The sequence below is a fragment of the Lepisosteus platostomus genome, chromosome 11 (assembly GCF_059453375.1).
Source record: "Lepisosteus platostomus isolate fLepPlt1 chromosome 11, fLepPlt1.hap1, whole genome shotgun sequence".
NCBI lineage: Eukaryota > Metazoa > Chordata > Actinopteri > Semionotiformes > Lepisosteidae > Lepisosteus > Lepisosteus platostomus.
The window spans coordinates 47,502,790-47,528,796 of record NC_142621.1 but is presented as its reverse complement, the minus strand read 5'-3'; the positions used below and the strand labels follow the sequence as shown (position 1 = coordinate 47,528,796).

Sequence of the window (26,007 nt, the reverse complement as noted above, 5' to 3'; positions counted from 1 at the left end):
TTATCTATAATGCATTTGATAATTTAATCCAATAAAAATGCTTGAAACAATCCCTTCCGTGAACCCATAGCTCGATCCACTACAAGCTGCCGAGTACTGACATAATGTGCTTCTAGCGCCCCCAGTCTGCATGTAGTGGGAACTGCACTGCCAAGTCACTAGTAGGTTTGTAGAAGCAGCCCGTTGCAGGAAAGGACTGAGAGTGGTTTGGTCTTGATTTCTCTGCACAGTGTATGATGGGTTATCATTTGTATGCATAGTCAGACAGCATACCAAATGGCTGTTCTCTTCAAAACAAGAAATATTCTCACAGAAAGCGCAACTCAGGAGAAGCACACAAACAAAACACAATAAATATTAAATCCCCTCTCTACCAGCAAGCCTCTCAAGTAACAACCGTTACTATAAAGTGTTTGATTATCTATCTTTTTACTTCTCAGTGATTTTTAATTTCCTTGACTTCAGCTTTTTATGTGAAGCACATCGACATTCACTGTCATGGAATGTTGTGTAATGAAATTTGCTGTGCTATTTCTTGGGTCATTAATATAAGTCTATACAAGTAGTGTGGATAAACCACAGTGCAGCTAGTTAATAGCATTGCCAAATAGACAATTAAAACATTTGTTAACACATTATTACTGAAGGGTATTAATAATTAATCATTCCTTACACTTCTATTGCGCTTTTCTGGACTCTCCACTCAGAGCTCCTTACAGGTAATGGGGATCCCCTCCACCACCACCAGTGTGCAGCCCCACCTGGAGGATGTGACAGCAGTCAAAGTGCACCAGTCCTCTCCCCACACACCAGCTCTCAGTGGGGAGGAGAGCAGAGTGATGGAGCCAGTTCAAAGAAAGGGTGTTATTGGAAGCTGAGAGGGCACAAGTCCCATTTAAATAGTTGTGTCTTGTACAGTGAAGCATCTGAAAGAAACTCCTCGATATCCTTTAGTTTTCAGTTGATAATTTATTATAAGTTGTTGCATTTAGAGTATATTGCATTTTTAAAGGCATTAAATGGTCATGTTTGCATTTGTAGCATTTGTGCTGCTCCAGGTTTAGCTACATGCGCTATTCATATGACCAGCTCTTGTTTGAGAAACTGTTACTTAACACAAGAACTCATTGTTTGGCTTTGCTCTGGGGACTGCAGTCCAGGCTTGAACTTTCTGGTGAGCTGCTGCAAAGCTGTGTGTATTTGCACAGTATTTGTGGAGCGGAGGGAAGGACCACTTATCTTGATACACTTTCCTCTTTCAAAGGAACATCTCAAATAATTTGACTGTCTAAACTGGTTGTGAACACTGTCCCCCCAGAGGTAATGAGACTCGTGTGTCGTATTGAAAATACATTAACATGTTGTTGTAGTAAAGGTCCATAAATGTCTGCTAATACATAAGAATAATTAACATCTTGTCGTAAATGCCTGTACATCTTGTTTTAATTGTTATCGCTTTGATTACCCTGTAATTCTTTTGTCAGGTCAATAAAGCTCTTTCAGTTGAATCCACAATGAATGGAACAGCTGTTGCAACTGAAGGGAGGGGTGTTTGCATTTACAACAGATCCTTTCAGAGATCCTGGAGAAACTAGTTGCCATTCAATTACAATCTCGTTTGTCCTCTGATGGCCTCTGTGAGCCCTTTCGGTTTGGTGTTCGACCAGCCCACAGCACAGAGACGGCCTTGGTCTCAGTTCGGCATGACCTGCTGTTAAACTCGGGCTCTGGTTCTAGTCCTCTGTTAGATCTCGCAGCTGCCTACATGACTGTGAACCATCGAATCCTGCCAGGCTGCCTTGAGACCTGTACGTGTGTGGATGCAAAGGCTTTGAAGTGAGCCGAGGCAGGAGGACTAGCGTTTTGACGAGATTTGCGGATAGACAATTAAGCGTGATGGTCTGAGTTTTATTTGTCAAGTTGGGCAGTTTGTTGCCGTCGATAATGCTGTGGAGTCCAGAATTTGACCCCCTCTCTTCAGGTCTCCCTGACTGTAGCCTTGCATTATGCCCTACTGTGAGAACTCTGGGGGGGGTCTTGGTTGATCTTAAACTCTCTTGTCCATATTCAGCCTATTCTTGATCACACCGTTGCAGAAAGCCCGATTCATGCCTTCATCACACCTCCACCGGATTACTGTCATATCCTTTACACTGGCTCCCTAGCCGCTCCCTCTGCAAGCTTCAGAATGGTCCACAACTCACCGGCTCAGCCTCTAACGGGTTCTCTAATGTGCTCTGCTGAGGCACGCGGTTTTAGAAGTCACCTTCTTACAGGTGCAAGCGTCTCGGGGTGATGCTTTCAGCCGCCCTGCTCCCCGACTCTGGAGCTCACTCCTTGCTAATTTGAGAAATGACAACTCTTTTACAGCTTTTAAACCTAGAATAAAGACTTACCTGTTTAGGCAGGCTTTTTAGTAGTTTGCCTTTTCTCTTCTTGTTGTGTTTTTATCCCTATCTTTATTTCTGTTAATCATTTTTTGTATTTTTCTTCCTTCTCTTTTATTTTTACAGGGTTTTGCTTTTACCCAGCAAAGTACCCTGATCCCTCTTGATGTACAAGGGCACTGAAATAAATCCCTCTTGTTGTGAGGTGCTTGTACTGTAACAGGAGAGTTTGGAAGCAGAGGCTCTCATTGCTGTCCTGTCATCTCACCTGCCTGGATCAGCTCATTTCCAGGCCCTAACTGCATCACCACCAGGGTCACCAGAGGTGCATCATCAGACGGTGCCACTGTAGTGACCAGTCCACAGGCGCACTTACTCAGTCTGTTGCATAAAACTGCTTCTAGTGAAAATTTATAGCTGCCTGCTGAGTTTCGGAAATTTTTGGGAATGCAAAAATCTCGGAAGCTGTTGAAGTGAAACGGGGAAAAAAAAACTACTCAGGAGCACGATCGCTGGCAGCCTCTCTGCTGACGCCGGCTGAGCTGTCTCTGCAGGGGATGTTTTGTGCTGGAGTTTCTGACAGAACGCCTAAATTTAGATCAGAGACGGCAATTAATTTGTTAAGGGGGGTTTGCGCGTGTCACTTACCTTTACATCTGGGTGAAGCATTTTCTTTTAACGCAGTTCTGGTCAGGAAAATATTCCGTTCACTGGGAGTGTGAGTCACTGAAATGCGCTCGTCTGTCCTTTGACTCGACAGGCCTGCAATTAGAGAATATGTCAGAGAGGTGGGGGCAGTGTCTTGGGGGGGGGTGTGGTCTGCGTGCTCGGGCAATGGGGAAGCCGGGCTGTGAGACCAAGGGCCCGTTGCCACAAGTAGGGGGTTAGCCAGGCCTGACCTGCGTCACACCCTGCTCTGCTCTGCCCTCACCCGGCCCGTTCTTGGCAGCCTCAGAGGCACACGGACAATCCAGTCAACCCGGTGGACATCTTCAGGGTCAACAGGGAAGCACAATCCAGAGGGCAAAAGTGGAACCTAAGGCAAAGTGCTTTAAAAACCCAGAACAGGGGACACTTCTTCACACAAAGAGTGGCAGGAGCTGGGAACCAGTGATTTAATTAACTACTCACTACCAAGCGGGCTAGATGAGCTTAATGGTCTGCTCTTGATTGTCACCTATCTTATATGTGTTCATATACAGTACACTACTGTACATTTCTTTACTGTTATTCTTAGGATGAAAGAAATCTAATCTAATTTCATAATCCCTCTCTTGTGGGCTCATGAGTTCTTTACCTGCGTGACATCTCCTACTGAAACGCCTGCACCTGTTGTTACCTGTCGTGAAGTCGGAGCTTGAAAGACGATGAGGTGCGGAAGTGTGTGTTGGGGCCGATCGAAGACCCACGGCCGTTCTCTTTTTTACCGAGTGGCGGCTGCCATTAGAGGAAGTGGTCTTTTGGAAAAAAGATTCACTGGGAACTTGAAGTGTGTGAACAGGTTAAGTGGGTGCCTGACTCGGGCTCAGTGCTGTCCTGGATGGGCAGAAGATGAAGAGCGTGCTGAGACATAATGGCTGCAGCTGGTAACATCATGAGCGGTGGCGCTAATACCTGTATATTAAAACCCTGCTGGCCAGAGGCACGGGGTTTGTATTTGAAAAACATTTCATAGTGTATCAGACACAGTTCACCCCTTCGTTTGCATCAGAGTGACTGAGGTTTTCTCTTGTGGCTGAGCTGCTGCTGGGGAGAATCTCTTGTAGAGCCACAGCTGACCTTGTTGTGATCAAATCTTTGTACACTGAGGGCTTAACCGTGACCATCTGCCTCATCTGCCTCATGATGGAGCAGACAGTTCATCCTGAAGTCTGTTCACAGTCCAAGGAAAGTCTGAGAGGCTGTTTGGATTCAGTCGGGAGTCTGCTCTGGACCTGCAGTTTGGAGGTCCCCACACTTGGAAATGACTAGGAGTGTGAAGGAGACTGAGACACTCTAGCACAGCTGAAGATCCCCTTGGTGTGTCAGAGGAGCGACTGAGACAGAACGAGAGATGCCAGGCACTGATAAGACATGCTGCCAGTTCTTTGTCTCCAGGCACTGATAAGACATTCCCCCCAGTTCTTTGTCTGGATGCAACAAAGGTTTCTGGGCAAAAGCGATGGAGCTCAAAGACAGTGAAATGCCACCATGCTAATTAAAGCTATGTGGATTTCTCTGGGTGACTCACGCTGTGTCAGTCAGCAGCCACATAAACAGTGTTTTCCAGAAAGGGCAAGTGCAGAAATGAAGGCTTTGTGTGCTGGGTTTTGTTTCCTGAAATAGCAAGCCTTGTGGTGCTCTTGCAATAAGACCTATCATCTTCAGAAAAAGCCAAGACGCAGGTTTGCAACTAGCGTTTTTCTCAGCCTTTCCTCTGCTGGGACATTTGTCATACAGTTGCCATCTGCAGTTGCTGACTAAGCTGAAGCATGGCTTTGTGCAAATGTAGCATACTGTATACTCGGCCCTGGGTTTTCACTGGAGGCTCTTGTGGTTTGTGTTTACACCATTCCTGTCTGCTCGGAGGTTGAACTTGGTCTACCTGCGTGGTGTCTTATCTTTATCATGGGTCACCCAGGCTGCGACTTGCAGGTCTGTAGCTGCGCTGGAGTCATTATGGAGCCCGTAAGACCTTGTAATTAAGACGTAATACCTGAAGAAGCATTCTTACCCTTTGAGAACCATTATTCTTCCAGTAACAACAAAGGTTAGATGGCCAAGGCTTGGCTGAGGGCCTCTTCTCCTTAACAGGGGACGCCGGTGATTTGTAAGAGGCACAGTACAGTACGTCAGTGCATTGCACCTTATCATTACTGTATTTTTAAGACACGAGACCTAATTTTGTTTAAGTGAACTGTACCCTTAAATAAGGTAAATGAAAATTATAATGCTCTAAAATGAGTTTTTAATTATATAAACACAGGACAACAGGGCATCTTGTGTTGGCACTTGGATTGAAGTTTTGTGCTGTGGCGTCGCAGTTTCTGGGCACACTCCAGTTGTGGATCTCAGTCAGACTGTATGCAGACTGGGCTTGCAGTCCAAAGGTGATGGGCTGCATGCCCAGTGCGTAAGGAGCATGTCACCCGCGTGTTACTCCTGCTCATTGCAATTCTGTGGGAGTGTCCATTACAAGTGTTCATTAAAAGTTGATGCCTGTTATGCATAATTTAATATACAAAGCTTGAAAGAGTGCTGTTTGAGTGGCAATGAGGCGTGATGAATTTTGGCATGTAGCTACGTTGTACTGCGTTCAAATACACATTCAAAGAGCTTTAGGTTTCTAACCACTTCACCCAGTTCAGGGTGGGGAGCTTAGACCCTGTCTCTGTGTGGGGTACACCTGGACAGGACACCAATCCATCGCAGGGCACACACTCTCACACCTAGGGACAATTTTCCAAAGAGCCAGTTAACCTGCAATGCCAGTATGTTGGTATGTACTGTAGTGCCTCTGTTTCTAAATCAGTCAGCTGGAATGTTTTTGTGTTTCTTTCTTAATTACTGTGCCTGCTTTATTGTTCCCATTGGAGCTGTTTCTTTTAACATGCTTGTTAATGTGTAAAGCCTCATGTCGGCCTGTGTGTGTTTAAGTGGGCAGGTATTTAAGAGACGGGAGCCCTGGGGGGGGCTGCCTCTTGCTCTTCGGTAGTGTGAGGGCAGAGGTAGACCACATGAGCAACCCGAAGACACTGTTGAACAGCTCAGGGCAGTTGCCCGGTTTGTTTTTGACACTGTAATGTTATTCAAACATTTCAGCCAAGTTTTTTTTTTTTTTTTTTTTTGAGGCTGCAAAGCCAAGGCTTTAAAAAACCAAAAAATTAAATCCTTTAAGCATGAAACAGATTGGTCATTACCCACTTCAGTGCGCTGTGTCTGGTCTAATTCATGCAAATTAAAGCTGGGCATGATAATGAGATGCAGGATAGAAGTGTGTAACGAAAGCTGTCCCTCAGGTACAATAATCTGCTGGGGTGCTGAATGATTTCAAACCTGGCTCCTCACACTCAAGCACAATGGAACTGTTTTTTTCCCCCACTTTATTTCTCACAACATTTCATTTTCTATGCCACTGTCTGCTACCTGAACATACCCAGTCTTAACTAGAATCACCTGATCTCCCACCTGCCTCCTTCACAGACCCAAAATCACAGACTGATGAGCCTCCTTTTTGCAGATGTCTTCTTCAGCTTTTATCCCTGTGGGGGGCGTCTCTAGCTTGTCTGATTGCTGTTAGAATATGGAAATGATCTGAAATAATTGCAGTGTGTTTTAGATACTAACATAGGAAATACTGTATGAGATTTTACACACAGCTCTTGTATATTGTATGCGTGGTGATGCAGGTCTATACAAGTCGGTGTCAGTGAAGAAAGCACTGCTTTGTGCTTTACACTTCACAATTAGAGGCACGGTATGCAAGCAACGGGTGATCATTCTTAGTACTACGACTGAATATCTCAGCAGTAGTGAATGCCTGTGGTAGATATTTTATAAAGTCTTTTTCACAGCTGTAAAGTTATTTTATTCAGCAAGGGTCCTACATAGATTGCAGTTGAAGGGGGCTGCAGTCGGAGGGAGGGCATGGAGACCAGTGCTGGCGCTAGCTGGTGGCATCTAGCTGCAGGGCTGTGGTGCTGCTTTAAGACCGTTAATAGGAGCCATGGCTCTGAAGCACAAGGGAGGCTCGCCCGTCCATCCTCTGCTTCGCTGCGTGCTTCAGAAGAATGTGCGGGTTGGCGCTCTGTTCTGCAGGACTGGCTGCTGTCTGCCCGACTACACCGGCTCAATACCGATACAGTTTGCAACAACTGCCCTGGTGGTATTAGAAGCAGATGCTGCAGCGGGACCCTTTCATAAGCAGTAGCTGGTCAGGGCTCTGGGTCGTGGGTGGGAGGCATCCTGCTTTGCTCGTGTTGTCCCAGTAAATACCCTGCCGTAGAAACGGAAGCTCCGCAGGCCGTTATTCTTGCATGGCTGACCTAGCTGGTCAAACTAAGAGTGAAGAGATACAGTAAATAAGAACCTTTCAAGCGAAGAAGAATCCCTGTGCTGTGAAATGATTCTCTGAGGAATCTCAGAGGATGAACAAAAAAAAAAAAAAACGTTTCGGCTTTTGAAAACTGAAAAGCATATCCTATCTGTCTAAATCCCAATAAACTGCAGCTGTTTGTCCTCAAATTCCTCCTTTATCCCCACTGTTCCTGCCTTTGTGAAGCTCACATGCCTGGACTGCCAGCAGCGTGGCTGGTCCTCTTCTCGTTGCCTCCCGGTCAGGGATGCGTTTTAGGGTAGAATTCCGACATTCCAACCTTCACTGGGCCTGGGGAAAATTAAAGGCGTGCAGCGTGCTGTACCCAACAGGGTTGATGGTGCTGGGAGGCGGGCTAGCGTTGGGTGTTGCAGCAATACTGACCCACAGGTCTTGCGCTTTGAAGTGAGCTTGACTTGCACATGTGTTCCCCTCTTTGCAGGACCCCAGGAGCAAGCACAAGTTTAAAATCCACACCTACGGGAGCCCGACGTTTTGCGATCACTGCGGGTCGCTGCTGTACGGCCTCATTCACCAGGGGATGAAATGTGACAGTGAGTGTTCCTCCCGAAAACCCGCAGCAGCTCCTCTGGCAGGTGGCCGAGGCCCGTGGGGCCAAGCAGTCTGCGCTCGTCCCGGCGAGGACATGGCAGGCGGTCCCGTCCCTTCCCCTTCCCTGCGCCGAAGACGATCAAGCGCTTTTGTTATCAGCCGATAATGATTCTCTGTATAACTGTCATAATGGAATAATAATGACAGTGATTGAGAATATGCAGTGCGTGGGGCAGGTTCGCAGCCGGTTCAATGTGTTTTCTTGCCTCGAAGGAGAGTAAATTGTCACATTATTCATGCAGTCAACGCGGGGGTCGATAGTTTTATAGGATTGCGCTGTTCAACTGAGCAGAGAAGAGCCCAACAAGGCAAGGCCCTTCACTTCAGAGAGCGGCCTGTTTTTTTTCCCCTGTCTGGATGTCTGTCAGTGTGTGTGTTGGCATGTCAAGAGCTGCAGTGCTGCGGAGGTGAGTCACGACCGTTAACACGTCCATCCTCTGTGAGGACTCCGTGCCGCCTGGGAGCCTTTCATACTTGGGTTCCTTACAAAACTATTTCTTGGTAAGCGTTAGTGTGCAAAGTGCCGTTTGTTAGTGCTGGTTAACAGCGGAGAGAGGATCTGCTCCAACCTGCACGGCCGTGATTGTTACTGGTTTCTCATTCCTCTTTCTTCTCCCACAATCCCTTTAACGGGATCATTATTCGCAGTGGAAATAGACTTTTTCAAAGACGATTAGCATGTTTCACTCAGGTGAACATGACACACGGAGAGAAATTGGTATTGGGTCAGATAAATAGACATGCTTGCTGTTAATAATTTTTCAGGAGCTTGAAGGTTATTGTCTGGTAGCAGCGTCTAAACCGAAGGACTGGCCCAAGGGTGTTTTGCATGAGAGCAAGTAATGAAGCCCAACATAATTCAGGTGGTGGGAATATCTGTATATTCATTACATTGGATTGCTATTTCTATTTGTAAGACAAAGGCACTGATGCCAACCTTGGGCTCTGGAGCAGAGAGGAGCTGAGAGTTAGATCTGACTCTCCCTGCCTGGGGTCTATAGCTGAAACCCCTGCCAAGAGGATTAATATTACTTACAGGGCACCGAATTCCAAAACTGTAATTAAACCCCTGCGCTCTTGCTGCCAGAACACTGTCTACCTGCAGCACGAGGTCCTTTGTTCCACGTCAGGGCCCTAATTCCTCTGTGAGAAGCCTCTACAGTTTTTTCTCCTGCACAGCTCATCGCATGAAAAAGGGGCAACCTCGTGCACTTCCCTCTTCTCTGACACAGAGGTGCTGAAAGTGACTCTTTCCTAAGACTTGCTTCATCTCCACAGCTTTGTCAGGCCTGGTAAAAAGCCCAAAGCCCGGATCAGGAACAGCACTGTTATGTTGCTGCAATAGTCTTTAATGGACAGATTCTCTAGAAAATGTGCTTTTCACTGTACAGTACAGTATGTGAATTCCATGCAGTTGGCTGCCCTGTGAGTATGATAAAAGAGAAGCACAAGGAGTTGAACCAGCTTTAGACCAGGTGTGATTAAGTGCAGGAATCCCAGCTGAATGATTCGTTCTTGCCGTTCAGTTACCAGGCCCTCTGTTTCTCTCTTGCCAGCGTGTGACATGAACGTTCACAAGCAGTGTGTGATGAATGTACCCAGCCTCTGCGGCATGGACCACACGGAGAGGAGGGGGCGGCTCTTCCTGAAGATCGAAGTCAATGGAGACATGCTGCACGTCACAGGTTGGGAGCAGGGATTGTGGGATTGCGGGATTTCAATCCTCAACAGGATGGCGGCAGTTCACTGTAGACCGACTTGTTCTTCACAGGTTCTGGGGACACCTAGGCGGTCCTTAGTTCAGCTAAGGAAGCCAACAAGTGCAAACAAAACTTCTCTCTCCGATGTGTGTAAAATCCACACTAGTGTGCAGCTGACAGTTTTGTGTTCATAAATGGTTCTGCCACAGATTTATTTCGGATCGTTTCAAAAAGATTTTTCGAAACTCTAAACTGTGATATTTAGCGGAATGTTTGCATTTAAATTAGGTGTCCCTAATTGGAAAAACGAGTCCCTCAGCCTGAAAATATTCATAACTCTACTTTCATCAACGTGCAATTAACCAGCGGCGCGACAGAGCTCGGTTTCTACAAGTTAGTGATTCTCTGCGAATGCTCTCTTTCTGTATTACAGGTTATGAAAAATGTATAAAAGCCATTTGCAGCCCAGGGTGAGGGATATTACAGATATGAGCGCTGTAACAGCCTGCAATGTCAGTGGCTGGCCTTTGTGGACAGGTTTTGTGTTTTCTAAATAATCCAGAAGCTATCCCTTAATCTAGGTTGAAGACCTCATACGCCGCTGTTCTGCGCGAGCGCTGCGGCCGGTAGTTTGTATTTTCTCTGGGGCTGGGGGAAGCTGGGGTCCGAGGCGGAGGAGATGGCAATCGGTGATAAGTGGAAATGAAAGAAGGTCGGAGGAAATGAAAGACTGGGACCGGAAATGACAGCGTGGCCGGTGCTTCGGGAGAGAAAGGAAAAGGAGGGAGAGAAAAAAAAAAGAACTTCAGCCCAGGGAAATGAGCAGGATGAGCAGGATGTGGCTTCTGCTTTAATCGTGTGAAAAGCCAACCTTCCAGAAAGTCAAATACCTGGCACAGGGCTGGACATGGGGGTTCAGCACCATCTCCCAGATCATCAGCTTCTCTGGTAGCGGGGTGCAGGAGGGAAGCTGGAGGTCGTTCAGAGCAGTGGCCCAGGTGCAGCGCTGTGTCTTTTTGAGAGCTCTGTTGCTTGTGGTCCCCGTTTCTGAGAGCTGATGTGATGGCATGGTGTTGGATTTAGAGCAGTTCTTTTATTATGTGGGGTACTAAGAAGTAAATTGTTATTGACAGTGCAGTGTGTGTGTGTGTTGGTGTTTTAGTCTCCTAGGAACCCAGATTCCCCCTGACGTGCTCTAATGCAACTGCGTCATCAGTGTTTCCTGAGGAGTTATTGGCTTGTTAGTCTGAGGACTGTAAAGGGTGAAAATGCAGATGTTTGTCTCAGTACCGATGGGCTGTAAAGCTTACTAATCTCCATGTGGCTTCCTAGATGTTTTGTTTGCTTCAGGATTTTCAGTCTGGTACCGTGCACATGATTAGTGTGTGTTGTCTGTGAAGGGAGAGAGGGAGATCTGCTCTGAGGGCTGTGAACGATACGAAGAGTGATGCGAGCTGGAGGAAAGTCAATACTCATTACAGCTGAGCTGCCGGTGTCTACTCCCACAGAAGAAAGGCTCAGTGTTGGTGCAGTTCAGTGTCCGCTCTGCATTAGAACATCTGTGTACATTGTCTGTCTGAGAGTGAGCTCTTTGCATTGCATTTTCTGACTGTTTCCGAATGAAGTTATGAGTCAGTAAGGCACAGACATTTTCCCAAACGTAAGTTAGCAAATGGAACCATAGACAAAAATACCCAAATCTCCTGAAATGTAGAATGTAAGACTTTAGATTCTGAGAGGACTTGCTCGCCCAGTTGCACTGTATAAGTATAACCTTGTAGCAGCTACCATTCTGTGCTGCATCAGTCCTGGATAAATACAGCTTGGTGTACTGAGACTCTGCATCCACCTTAGATTAACAAGCCCAGAGAATATCCTGGCCGAAACCTGAAACTGGCACTGTATAATCAGTAATGGTCAGTAGTCACTGTTGATTTCACACCTGGTAAAGCAACCAGTTCCCTTGTGCACTTGGAAAGTTAGAAACCACTGGCGTATAGGACAGCAGTGTTGGTCCAAGCAAAGACAGTGCATCACTTTGGTGATGCCATTGTGCTTTGAGGAGCAGCAGAATCAGATTTTACTTTGTCCAAAGACAATGGAAATTTTCTTTTGGTGTCAATGAGACAACAATAATACTGTATATACAGAGTACATAAAACCATCCAGTGGGATTTTACAGATGTATACAAGCAGTGTAATATAAATAACAATACTATACAATACAGTGCAGTACAAAAACATAAGATTCAACTGTGACATACATACTGTATACTGTATACAGTCCTTGCAATGCTGTGAAGGGGCTCATTTTCAAAATTTAAAATGGAATGGAACTTGGAATGCATGACATGTTAAAATATTTTCTGTAACTTTGGTACTTTGGAACTTTGTCCAGACGGTAATTTTTAAAATTGGGAGTGTGGAGCATTGAAGGTTGTGTTTTTAAAATGTCTTGAAACATTTTAACAAAGTTGTTGGTAATTAGTAAAATAATCTGCAGAGTTAAATAAAAGTGCTGCAGTAGTGTGTCTTGAAATGGAATTCTTAAAAATTCTCAAGGGCTGTCAGTATGATAACACATGTGCCTCTTTCAACAGTGCACCTGTGACCTTGTGGGTCACTCTAGGATCCTAGAGATTCATAGACTAGTGCTATAAACTCTGGGTAAGGTGCTTGCTGTGTGCTGCCAGTCAGCTCACTCTCCCTGTACGTCCACTCAAAATCAGACTAAAAACATACAAGGTTGTCCATGTAAATAATAATAATAATAATAATAATAATAATAATAATAATTGCTTACACTTATGTAGCGCTTTTCTGACGCTCCACTCAAAGCGCTTTACAGGTAATGGGGATCACCTCCACCACCACCAATGTGCAGCCCCACCTGGATGATGCAACGGCAGCCATAGTGCGCCAGAACGCTCCCCACACATCAGCTCTCAGTGGGGAGGAGAGCAGAGTAATGAAGCCAATTCATAGAGGGGGATTGTTAGGAGGCCATGATTGGTAAGGGCCAATGGGAAATTTGGACAGGACGCCGGGGTTACACCCCTTCTCTTTTCGAGAAACACCCTGGGATTTTTAATGACTACAGAGAGTCAGGACCTCGGTTTTACGTCTCATCCGAAGGACGGCACCTGTTTACAGTAGAGTGTCCCTGTCACTATACTGGGGCATTAGAACCCACATGGACTGCAGGGTGAGCGCCCCCTGCTGGCCCCACTAACACCTCTTCCAGCAGCAACCTTAGCCCATCACAGTCACAAACACCAGCAGTCCAGCCCAGAGTGAGTGAGAAAGGAATAACAGGCAATGAACATGAGAGGAAAGCCCTTCGTAACGGCTGAGTAACCGGCCTGTGTGCAGTATTTCCTGGAGAGAGAACATTGTCAGCCACATGTTCTCTGGCCCAGTGCGCTGATGTAGACAGGTATTGATTTCTCATTGGCAGGCCTGGCTGGTGAAAAACATTGCTGATTAATCTTATCTGTTCCCATCAAGGTAAGAATTAAATCTGAATTGGATTTGACTTTCTATTAGGGGCACAGTGGAATTCTGTTTGCATTAAAATGCTTTTCATGTCCTCCGAACAGCTGCACGCTGATGATAACCACAGAGCAGTCATAATTTTAAAAAACAGCGACCATTGGAATCATTTACCCTGCTGACCAGTCTGTCTTCACAAATCCCCTCTTCGTTGTGTGCACAGATGTTCATTATACACACATAAGCAAATTGTATGATTATTGGATGTATAGAATGACGTGGTAACTTTTTTTAATATTACAGTGCCATGCAAATGTATTGCAATTAATATTCTAAAATAAACAGTACTTAAGTGTGTCACATTGCGTGTGGTCACTTGAGATCACAGTGTTTGCCCAAAATGTATGATACAGTATATTGTACTTATCATTCATATTCATCTCGCTATCACGCATACAAATTGCTTGATACTAGAAACATTTGAATACATTTGGTTCTGCTATCCCAACAATTTTGGAGGGCACTGTATATATTGCCTTCTGTGTACAACATCATGGAGATCCTTACAAAATAAAACAGATATAATAGTTTTCCGTGGAAAGTAAAAAAAAAAGGAAAACTGTTGTAAGAAAAGCTCATTTTAGTGAGTTAATAATAATGGTGGTATTTATTTTTGGTCTTGTTACTTATTTAGGTTGTGAGGTGTTGGCATAATGTTTTAACAAATGTGTGTGACCTTTTTTTAAAAAGCAGACCATACTTTTTTTTTCACTTAGTACACCAGCCTGACTTTGTCTTCTGCAGCAGTGTAAGTGTGCTCCCAGTGAAACAATGGTTATTGAAATTGCAAGAGCTATCAAACAGGGGAAACCAGGGGATGACAAAGGGCTGTTTTCCTTCAGACTGCTGTGACTCATAATCACAAGTCAAAGGAAACAACTTCTTAGAGGCTGACCTGTACAGTATCTCGTATTTCATCTGACACGCCGAGCTGGGGAGAGAGCTCCAGAGAGCCCCAGCTGAGGCTCCAGAGAGGTGCAAGCTCTCCATGTACAATAGCTGATATCCTACCCTCAGGCCCCGTGAAAGTGGTTCATGGTTGACTGCACCCTCTGTGGACAATTGCTCGCGTTTAAAACTTAAGTTGATTGCGGGCTGTGTCAGATAGCGGAGCAGTTGGGGTTAAGGGCCTTCCTCAGGGGCCCAACGGAGTAGGATTCCTCTGCCGGCTGTGGGGTACAATGCTTTAGTGTTTAGCTTCAGTGGGATGCCACCCATGAGTTGCAGGGTGATAATATTCGCTGGTCTATACTGAAGGCTTTTTCACCGGCCTTTCAATTTATTTTCTTTATGAACAATCGCCATTTTCAGATTTAAAATAGGAAAAAGTCTCTGGGAGTTAGACATTTACAAGGCTAATTGAAAGGCTTTTTTATTTAGAATTGAAAAAATATTGGTGTATAGCACTACAGTTGGGCAGGATAAGGAAAGACAAAAATGAGACATTGTGGAAAAATGACCTTATCTGACACAAATTTGAATTAGAGTAACAACACGTTTTTCAAACTAGTGTGATACTGTGGATGCTGGCTTTGTGACAGTGCAGCTCAGAATGTCGTCTTGACATCCTCTGCCCTAACATGACAGGACAGTAGTGCTGCCTTTCGTTTTGCGTTCAGCAAATGTCTGCACTTGTCCGTCATCCTTCAGAAAGGAGCCTGTCACTTGAAATGGCCTGGTTTCAGAAATGCTGCTGCTGCAAAACCATCCTTTGAGAATGTGCTGCATGGAAAATGCAATAATGGAGAACTCTTGCGATCGGTGACAGATTTTGACAGAGCGTGATAAAGTGATTTCATCTTCCACCTCTGTTTCTATGCCGTATTTTGTGTGGTCCCAAAAGCCACATTCTTACACTAGAGCCCGGAGAGCTGGCTTGTGGTGAACTGCACATTTGCATTGTAGGAAAACCTCCCTGATATGTAAATAGATACCTCTGCCTCAAACCTGCACCGAAAGTAATATTTGAAAATGAGAAAAGACGCAGGTAAAAGAGATGATGTTTTAAGTACAGTGTGTGTATTGCTGCCACAGATCAGTGCTGCCCTTCTCCTGCTGTCTAACCAGGACTGTGCTCATATGGCTCTGAGGTGTCTGAGGTCATGTGCTTAAAGCAGAGGCGACATTCTGCGAAACGAGCAGATCTCCTTTTGTACCAGGCTTTGACAATTCAGTTGCTTGACTCAATTTTTTTTTCTCGTAAGCCTTTATCTTGTTAGAGGTAGCTTTCCCTTTCCCGCTTAATGTTTGCACACCAGGGAGGCCCGTGTGAGGCTTTCCTCTCTTCGTTATCTTTGTTATCTTCCCCACCTGTCACGGCCCAATGTTCTCAGCCAGGAGAGAACACGAAGAGTGGGCTGACATAATGGGCTTTTGACAGGGACTGAACCTGATCAGGAGCAGATCGCAGCCTGGCCCGGGAGAGTGTAATCTGTGAGTGCCCATCAGAATCTCTGAGCAGAGACAGCACAATTCACAGAGCTCAGCAGCACAATCCGCTGCTCTGACCTTATTGAACAGCTTCCTGGCATGTAATATCTTTCTCACACAGAGCCGTAGATGTTTTATTCTCCCCTTTTCTTCTGCTCTGTTTGCTGTACTGGGGAAAGTGTTGCAAGAAATGCATTATCCCCTATTACCCTATGACCTCTTTAAAAAAGATCACAGCACTATACAGGTTGGAAGAGCACTTAGAAGGCACTTCAGAGTCCTTAAGTTATGGGCTGAGAAGCTGAATGTCCAGTCTGTCTTATTGCAGTTTAAAGGGGTGTGTGCTGTTGGTGTATTAGAGGAGCCTTTCAGGTACACAAACAGATGTCCCTGTACCACTGACCTCTGCCAGCCTTTAAGTACCTCATTCAAACCCCCACCCCAGATCACTTGATCAGAGCTGGTTTCCTCGGAGCACACTGGAATCCAGGCTCTGTGGGCTTCATTGCCAGAGGTGTCAATGTGTTGCATCTTACAGTTCGCCCTGTGGGCTACCTGCTCTTGTGTGTGTGCTGGGAAATGGAGCACTGGTCCTGTCCCACTAAGCCAAGTCCATGACACAGTGATTCCTGTGTGGATTTCAGTGAGCTTCCACATCGCTCCCATAGCTTGCCACAACATTATACATGTGGGATTCTCTGATTTGATACGCCCTTCATCCATCATTCACAACAGGCCTCCGTCTTGCAGCCCTTTTTAATTGCAGGGTCAGCACCTTGGGCAATATTGCCCATGGGCACCAGTGCCAATTGGAGCCTGGGGAAGGCAGTGCTGCAGCTTTGACACAACATTTACATGTTTAGTGTAATAATTAACCCGTGGATGTGTATTTGTTTCACAGTTTGCATTTTGTGCAGCTAATGTGGTTTCTCTTCTGTATTTTGCTGTTACCAGCTGTGACAAGGAGTTGGCGAGTGCAGGGAATTATGTAGAAACACAGTTACGGCAGCAGAAAAAGACACTTGTATTCCTGGCATGTGGGAAAGGGTCTGATATAACAGGAACATTCGGGGAAAGTGAAATACTCCTTTAAGGCGTTTGGCCTGGAATTCCACTTCTCCTTCCAACCGCTGAGCACGTGTGTGAGCGAGGTTGGTGAGTTGTGTTTGGTTTGCTGTTGTGCAAAATCAGATTGGCTTGCCTGCGGTAAACCAAGGCATCTGAAATCTATTAAATCCGGTATTTTAATCTTGATTTGATTTAGATTATTGGATTAAATGTGGCAAACAAACAGGTGTGCTGCGTTAAGGGGCTTTCATACCCTGGACCAGATGTATAAAACCAGTTTTTTGTTGCCTGCGGCAGCAGTGTGGTCTAGTGGTCACTGCTCTGGGACTGGACATGGACAGTTGTGGGTTCGAGTCCGGGGTGGGACACCACCCCATAATGCTTTCTTGGGTTTTTTTTAACAACTTTTAGCTTGCTGAGATTGTGGACAGCAGACACTTCCAAATGCAACTCCCTCTCTTAGCCGAGCTTCATTATGACTTCAAGAAACCACAAAAAAACAAGCTTGACCTCGTTTTTGACCTCATCTCTGGTATTCAGATACTTCAAAACCCATCAAAGGTCACTCTGGCAGGCTCATGGAGGTTATTGATCAGCGATGAACCGCCAGTGGGAGAGCAGGGCTGGGACACTACCATTTGCAAGAACCCAACGACACAGGCTTTGTGAGTTTAATGAGGGCGCTCTGCGTGTACTGTCACGTCTATAGCCACACACAGCCTGAAAAAATCTTTGGCCTCTTTCCCTTCTTGCACTTTAACGGGGCATGCTTTTGTTTGTGTCCCCCTGGTGTCAGCTGAAACTTGTGGTCTTGCTAAAACAATGTAGAATGTGACATTGTCGACTAGAATAACAAAGGTCTCAGAATCAGGGAAACACGGGAGCCAGTTAGAGTTTGGCTGGACTACTTCAGCAAGCAGGACACTCCCAGTAAGCAAGCCCAGATGAAATAGTCCTGCTGAATCGAAATTCCCATGAACTTACACACTGAATTCAGGGAATTATTGGCAATTGCTTTTATTTGAGGACATTAATATGCTTAGCATGGAATTTCTCAGTTTCTTAGTCTTTTTATTTCTGACTTTGATATCTTTACGAGATTTGCTGCTGTATTCTAATGGAATAGTTTTTCCATTAGAATACCATTAGAGTGGTAGCCTGTATCTGTAATGTGCAGACCTTTGGCTGACTTGGTGATAGATGCTTTGTTGAACCAATAATTGCTACTGTATAAGGGACAGCTAGCAACTGGAGTTACTGTAGATTATATTAAATTCTGGATACTGTACATTCCAAATACCTCACACATAAATGTAAATCTAGTCTGGATTACTAAAATGTTCGTCTTAAGGCTAACAAAGGTTTTCTTTGTCCAGTGAAGTAAGAGTGTGCATCTCTAGTCCTCAGGGACATCTTTACTTGGATGAATCCTTTACTGAACTCAGTTAGAACCTTTGCAACTTTCTTTCCTACTCAAAGGTTGGGGATGTGAAGTTAAAAATCTCCGTAGTTAAAAACATGTTTAGGAACTGAAAACAATTAAAAGAGTTCAGAATAAATCCATTTATCATTAGGTCTGTTAAGGTTTCAATTATTCAGAGAATTGAATTGTTTTTCTGCATGCTCTGGTTTCCTCACACCACTCCCCAAAGCATGCAGGTAAGGGCACCTGAGGTGTGTAAGGGGATATGTGTGCTTAAGGGTCTGTTCCCAGTACAACATGCTGACTATGTGACTGTAGAGAAAGAGAAGTAGATGAGGTCAATAAGCTGAATGTCCTTCACCCATCTGTGGCCTTACTGATGTTCTGATTCCATGGTGCCAAGCATCCATTAAAGACAGGGTAGTGCTGTAATTTCACAATAATGTTTGAGGTTCAGGACCTTACAGAGGGAGCTGGCCGTTATACAGTAGGCATGTTAGGTATTTTGTTGCACTGAATCCCTGTTGGGACTGGTATCAGAAATTGCTCTTTAGCTGTCTATTCCACCTGACAGGGGTAATACTGTTATTGCCTGCTGCGGGAGATATCATGCGCTGGCAGTGTAGGGCCCCAGGCCCTGCCTATTAACATGACATCAGATGGATGTGACTTTGTATCCCGAGTGACTTACAACCTGCAGGAGAAGGGGTTCACAGCGCTGTGCCAGATGGCTGGAGGCAGCAGCCCGGCTCATAGCGTGCACTGAATGCTTGATGCTGAGCACTGTGGCTGCACAGAGCTCAAATGAGCGTCCGCAAGTGCATCACTGTCCCATCTTGAAGATGCACCTGGCTGTGGTGGACTTGAAAGGCTTGGAAGGTGCCAAAGGTGCGAGGACTGGAGAGGTTAATGCATGCCCGCCCAGTAGGGGGTGCCAGCAGGTACAGCTCTTCCGTCTCCCTTTATCCCTGGGAGGAGCAGCCTGTGTTATGGAAATCTATTTGTCAAGGAAGCCACAAGAGAGAGTCCTCACCTGAGTAAGGTCTTTATTCCAATAATGCAATATTGGGGGCCCTGCTGTCACTCTGCAGAGCGGGCTGCTCTGCTTGCCGTCTCTCCATGCCGCTTGTCGCTTCTTCCGGGAGCACGACATCATCGCAGTTCAAGGGAAGGTGCTCGCTGTGTTCCCCAGGAGCCCCCTTCCTGTCGCTGTAGCGGGAGGAAACTGCAGCCACTCGTTCTGTAATTATTGCTCTTTCAATTTCGCCTGACTGAGCTGCAGCAGGGCGAGACCCCAGGGCCCAGACGGAGTCAGGACGTCTCCCCACCAGGCAATTTCAAATTGCACACCCTCCGCCTGAAGGCTTCAGATAGAAGGAAGACAATTTTAACAGACAGAGAGAGTTTATCGTTCCTGATTATTAAGGTGGCCTGAAGCCGAGATTTAACCCTGACAGAAAATGTATAATTGATCAAAATCCTTTTGATTCATTATTTCTTCGTTGCGGTTGATGTGCAAGTCTAAGGCAGAGTTTGCACAGTGCAAAGAAATTGCTTTCCATATATGATGGTTTCTTTCTGCACTACCCTAAAGCTTTCAGAGTGTCCCTCTGGAATGAGTTCCTGTTCATCTGATAATAAATGAATTCCTATTAGCCTGCAATGGCTTCATCCTGCTCACATTAGGTTGACTTCTTCTGTTCTTGTCTTTTCACAGTGTAATCGTGTAGGTCATAGTGTGGCAGACTGCCATTTCCTGTGATAAGGCCAAAACGGTAGAAAAAGAACCAGACAGGCCTGACTCTTTTCAAAGCTTGTTTAGCCTCTGACAGGAATTTGCCGTATCCTCCTCTTCTTCATCTTTTACAGCTTCTTCCTTCTTCATGAATGTTTAATGGTATCACAGAGCTGTGCCTAAATTGCCATTCGTTAATATTAACAGGCTCATTTCGAGGTGCAGGGTTTCTGGGGCTCCTGCAGCTCCTGGCCGTGAGCGAGGAGGAGCAGGCAGCTGGTGTGCGGCTCTGAGGCTGGGAGCCGTCACACACTCTCGCTGCCAGGGATCTGGCAGCTGGGGTCACGCGCTGCTGCCCCCTTTGATGCCCGCTGTCCGGGGGGGAGAAGGAGGGGTTTGGAAGGCTCTCTCCCAGAACAGGGCAGCCTGCGCGATGAAGTCCAGTGGGACTGTCATCACGTCAGGAGGAGAACTCGGGGCTGTCAGCCTCTGAGCAGGACCAGTGACAGCCCAGCCGAGCAGCCACAGCAGGGCGCCCTGACACACTGGGCTCACTTCTGGGGAAGGAAGGTCGCAGTTATTTTCATATTCATGCAGCTGCCAAACTGCTCCCACAGTCGTAACAAAAGAGAGCAAACTGGCACAGAACAGAGACCAAATTGAGTTGAACATTTGTTTCATTTTTGTTCGCTTTTATGAGCACGCATTCTTACTGTTAAGGCAGAAGAAAATGTTCCTGAGAGCTAAGATAAGAAGAGTAAAATCTTGTAAAAGCCCTTGTGAAATTCTCCCTCAGTAAATATACTGTCTTGTCTTGTCTTGCAGTTTTCTGTGCTTTTTACATGCATGGATATTTTTACTTTCTCGCTTTTAACTGCTTTAACTACAACTTCACTTTGCTCCACTACTTTGCTTTTACCATAATGTGATGGTGCTTTACTGTACTTTACTCTGCTTTTACCACGATTTGACTGTTACATTTGATCTTTATCAAGCTCCTACCACTTACACCACTGCAAAGGTTTCAGAAGGTCACCAGCACATGTATGGCGTCTGTTACGTATGACAAATGAACCTTCTGAGCAGTGTCCAAATTCCCATTACTTCCAGCCTCATTGTGCAGAGGGAGCCGGATGAATTGATGGTGTTCATTATAAAGGAAACTGATCAGCAGTGCTCTCGCCACCCAAATTATAGATTGGTCATTTATAGCTGCCTGCCCACAAGCGTCTTGGCTCTCTTTTGTCGTGGACTTTGTCAGTATTGAACAAATGAGAAGGGTGAGTCTCGGTCGTTCTCGCTAGCTGATATACAGTACGTCAATGACATCCTTACCACTTGCAGCTGCACACAATGCAGTGACATGAAATGGTCATTAACACAGAGCAGGAAATCGGCACCGTCCGTGGTCCCCAGTGTCCCTGGGCTAATGCATTCTATTGTTGAAGCCCCAACTGTGGGCAAGACAGCAGACTTTGATCAATGTGGGAGAGAGTGTAAAAGAGGCAGGGTGATCTCTATTATTTGCTGAGCTGCCAGGGATGGGTGCTTCTCTCTTGCGATAAGCTTTAATGGAATTATATCTCCCCGGCTTGTAACAGAGGTCATGGTTTGATAAGAAATCAAATGTCCTAATTTGCACGTAATTTGCCAATGCACATTTTAAAACAGGCGAGCAACTTTAAACGATTCTTTGTGGCTTAAGAGGGGATTAGCTAGAGCACAGGGGCGATGTATTCCCCATACACTGCTTCTCTCACTGGTTCTCTCAATATCACTCTCCTTCATTAACAAAATACGTCTGAGGATAAGTAACTAAAGATGGCAGAAATAGGTGCTGCTTCACAGGTAATATTCTCAGGAATCGGCAGGTTGCAGTACTTCAGTTCCCACAAGAGTAAAATAAAGGGAACGAAATTCTTCACACATATGAATAGGACAGACTGCTCCTCTTTTGCTCTTAGAGGTGTGTATTTAAGTTCTTCCTGTTGCTCCCATGACTTATTGCTGCGGCCCAGCTCAAGGCCATCTCCAGCAGTGAGGTGCTGTCCTAACCCACGCCTCCCCTCGCCCTGGAAGAGCGCACCTCTTTTCTGTCGCTGCGTCTCTGCCTGCATTGAGACGTCACCATAACAACCAGCCTTATATTTCTGACAGCTGCCACAACTTATAGACCAAAAGAAAAACACAAAACCAAGAAAAAAACAACTGCATTGTTTTCAGTAACACGTCGCATCAATGCTTTCCGTCGAATGGTTTTTTTTCCTGCTCCAGCTGTCCATAGTGAAATGGGTTAATTTGACCTCTTGACTCAGATGCAGGTCTTCCTTATGGCCGAGGAGTGCCACAGCTTACTTTTAAAGGGGTTTAAGTAGGCTTAGGGTTGCCCCCTTTTAATTCGCAACGTCAAAAATAAGATTTGCTTTTCATTTAAACAACAAGCATCATTTTTAAACCTTAGATTTTATACTGTGATTATAAACAAATAAAGAATATATTTTTTTTTAAATAAGGGCTCTCGAAACACCCAGCTTTTCCAGAGGCAGGTCTCCTCCGGTACTCCAGGGCCAAATACCCCTTATTTTGATTCTAATCTTGATTTTATTCTCTTCATTGAGCTGATTATTTGCATTAGAAGGACATTGTCCTGTTTTTAAACAGTTCCAAATTGAATGAGCAAAGAATTAGATTACAACAACTGCAGCTAATCGTGAGCAGAAACGTCTATGTTTTGTTGTGTCTTTGCCCAGGATTCACAATGCCTCCCAGTCCCAAAGAAATAGTGCTTAGACTTTTTTAAGAACAACTGAATACCACAAAAATAGTCTGAGCAGAAACAACTGCATTTCATATGACATACACCAGAGCTCCTCTGCTTATCATTGACATCTTACAGTTTTCTGTCTCGGGGAAGAACAGTGCTCTTAAGTTGAGGTCAGACAGTAAAGTTTAGACCTGGAAAAAATCATCAGAAAATAAGCTACAGTACTTCTCTGGAGGCAGAATTCAATGCAGATCCCTCCTCCTCTGCTATAGATTTTCTGTCTTTCTGCCTTTACATATCTCTCCACATCTTAGCCTGGTGCCTGCTTGTTATTGGGTGCCAGTCACGAAAAGGCCGGTGTCTCAGGAAGAGCCTGCCAGAGGTATGTCTTCCCTGTAGCTGCTCAAGTCGAAATGAACAGCATGGAGACTCCTTGGGGAAATCATCTGCTCTGTGCTCTTGAACCCTTCAGATAAAGAAAGACACCTTGCTGCATTAAAGAGGAATTAAGGGCAGATTAGGGACAAGACAGCTGAAATTTTGGAGGGGGTGCTGTTGGAAATCTCCCATTATCCCAAGTCTTGTACAGTGATGTGGAGTGCCTTCAACAGGGCTCTGAAATGCCACCAGTCTGAGTCATCGAGTTCTGTGGAACCTCCTGCTTCTATCACAATATTTGCTGGCAATAAACTTTACAGACTGCAAATAAAAACTTGTTCTCAGGGAACCTTTAAAGTTTAGGTTGAGGTTCTTATAGGGAAGTCTTTTGTTTCTGACATTATAAAACGCCGTAAGCGTACACAGTTCCTTACAAGTTAGTTGTGCTGCTCCTCTTGGGAAATCCTACTTTCGGCTGAGTGCACATTTTCACTGGCTGTGGCATCTGTACTATGTGGACTTGGAAAGCCCTGACTTGCTGTGACTGGAGGTCAGGTCAGTTTGGGGTTGCACGAAGGACTGAGCTCCCTCTGGGCTGCGTACAGGGCAGTGGTGTCCAGTCCTGGTCCTGTTGACCCACACACCTGCTGGCTTTTGTTCCATCCGGGCTCTCAGTTACTCAATCAAGCCCTTCATTGACATCATGACAATAAGATGAACCTGAAATGTTTGTTCCCGGCTCTTGCACATGTTGGAGCTTTAACCGTTGTATTTTGTAACTGAAATAAAAACTTGAAACTGAAGCTGAAAAACACAGTGGTACTGTCTTTATCTGGTTTTGCTGTTATCTGACTGGCAGGCGGCATTTTGTCTCCCTTGTTTCTCACAAGTCCCCCATGGCCCCAGTCAATCCCAGTGTGCCTCAGGGCTCAGTCTTGGACTCTTTGCTTTATTTATTTATATGCTACCTCTCGGCCAAATTATACGCAAACACGGTCTTCAGGTTCAGTGTTATGTGGATGATGCTCAGATTTACAGTATGTTAAAACCTCTTCCCCCTCTGGTCTCCGACCTCAGTCACTTATCTTGTTTGCTTGGTTGACATCAAATTCCCTGAAGCTAAATAGTGACAAAACAGAAATTGTGCAGGTGGGCAGCAAATGTCAGCTAGAAAAGCTGGAGAGCTTCACAGTATTGGCTGATGGCTTCCCCTTTCACACGTCAGCCCCACCTAGGGATCTGGGAGCCACACTTGATCCTCTCCTGTCTTTGGAAAATCTGATTGAGACGTCTTTCTTTCACACTAGAAGTATTGCCTGCATTAGGCATTTATCAATATCTGATGCTGAGTGCCTGGTTCATGCATTTATAACATCAAGGCTTGTGCCAGGAGGGACAGAGCACCAATCCCTGTTGGAAAAATATTTGCTTGTTCTCTACTGGCAGCTGTAAAAAGGTGGGGACTTGATATCAATGCAGTTTCAAACAAACAGTGAAGAGGAATTACACAGTTTGTCATCAAGAAGTTTGTTTTTCTCCCCTCTCAACAACAGTCCGTAATTATGGTGGTCTTCTATTTTTATGTCCCAGTCTTTTAAATTCCATGATTACAGTATATTGCCCTCCTTTCTGTGCTAGTGTCCTGAGAGTTTCTGGGCTCTGTAGTGACCGTGGTGACAGGTTTGCCTGTTCTGCCCATCAGAGATAAAAAAGCTCCATCAGGCTGAAAAGCAAATACATCTGTCTCTCTGCAGGCCAGCACACCCTCCCACATCAGCACGATTCCAGGTGTGCTCATTTCGTCTCGGAGGAAAGGCTAACACTCGTTTGGAGTGGACGTGCTGGAATCTTCCAGCTGCGTCTTCTAACCATTCCCTGGTTTTTGCTTTGCTCTTTTTGCCCCGTTGTCTCAGGAGCTCTCTCTGACCTTTGGCTCAGTCACCCCCTGATCCTCTGATCCTCCGATCCTCCCTCCCTCCCGTACTGGCAGGTCACGAGTCTGAAAGTCGTCCAATCTCAGCTGCAGTCCCTGCTTCCAGGATATCCATCTAGAAAAACAGGTTCTACTATTTGCAAACTTTCAGAAAATGCCGCATGGTGGCGTCTTCATTTTTGTTTCATCAGATTCATTTTCTTGCTCGGTGTACAGTCTGGTTCTGCACTGGCATGCCCTGGTGGTTCCAGTGTCCTTTGCTCTGCTCCATTGGTTCACTGCCAATGACTGCCTTAAATGATCATCTTGGATTTCAAATTCCCAATTTGCACTAAAAGAATCGAACATTTTTGGAGGGTTCTAAACAGGATTACTGTGCACACAAATGAGGTTTAGATAAACTGTGCTGTGTGTCTTTTGATGTTACGGAGTCTGCTCTGTTGGCCACTGTGAAATACTGCATTACACTGTAGTTGTATGGAATGTTTTTTTTTCTATGTCTGAGGACAAAAATGAGACGAAAACCTGTCACCTGTCACCAAAGCAACACTGACCTTTTTAATGTGACTGGACTCACTGGACTGACTGCTGAGCCTGAATATTGAACTGCAGCTAATATTGTTCGTTGCAAGCGATAAATCCAGTATCTACACCATGTAGTTCGTAGAATGCCTTTTCACAGCAGAAGAGCAGCTCTTGTGAAACAGCCAGTGTGTCAACATTTTCTCAGTGGCGATGCCTGTCTCCTCAGTCTGTGAATCGTGACGCTGGGTTGCTCTGGTTTGCACTTCCTGGGCAGATCCTGGAATAGGGGCCCTTATCAGATCTGCACTGAGCGGACTGGAGCTGGGCTGCGGCTGCAGGCCTGGATCACAGGGCCATCAGCACAGCAGCTTTGCTTCTACCAGCCTACAAATTCCCATTTTTGCTGTGGACACAAACCTGCTTCTC

General features: G+C 45.5%; 1 protein-coding gene across 3 annotated transcripts in view; it reads left to right on the top strand.

Moving 5' to 3' along the window:
* Positions 1 to 26,007, top strand: part of LOC148652888 (protein kinase C alpha type) — a 193,809-nt gene that overhangs the window by 107,807 nt on the left and 59,995 nt on the right. For all 3 annotated transcript variants that reach the window (XM_088600130.1, XM_088600129.1, XM_088600131.1), the window contains exons 4-5: positions 7,904 to 8,015; positions 9,630 to 9,758. In XM_088600130.1, the coding sequence (XP_088456256.1) occupies positions 7,904 to 8,015; positions 9,630 to 9,758 (241 nt within the window). The remainder of the gene's footprint in view (positions 1 to 7,903; positions 8,016 to 9,629; positions 9,759 to 26,007) is intronic.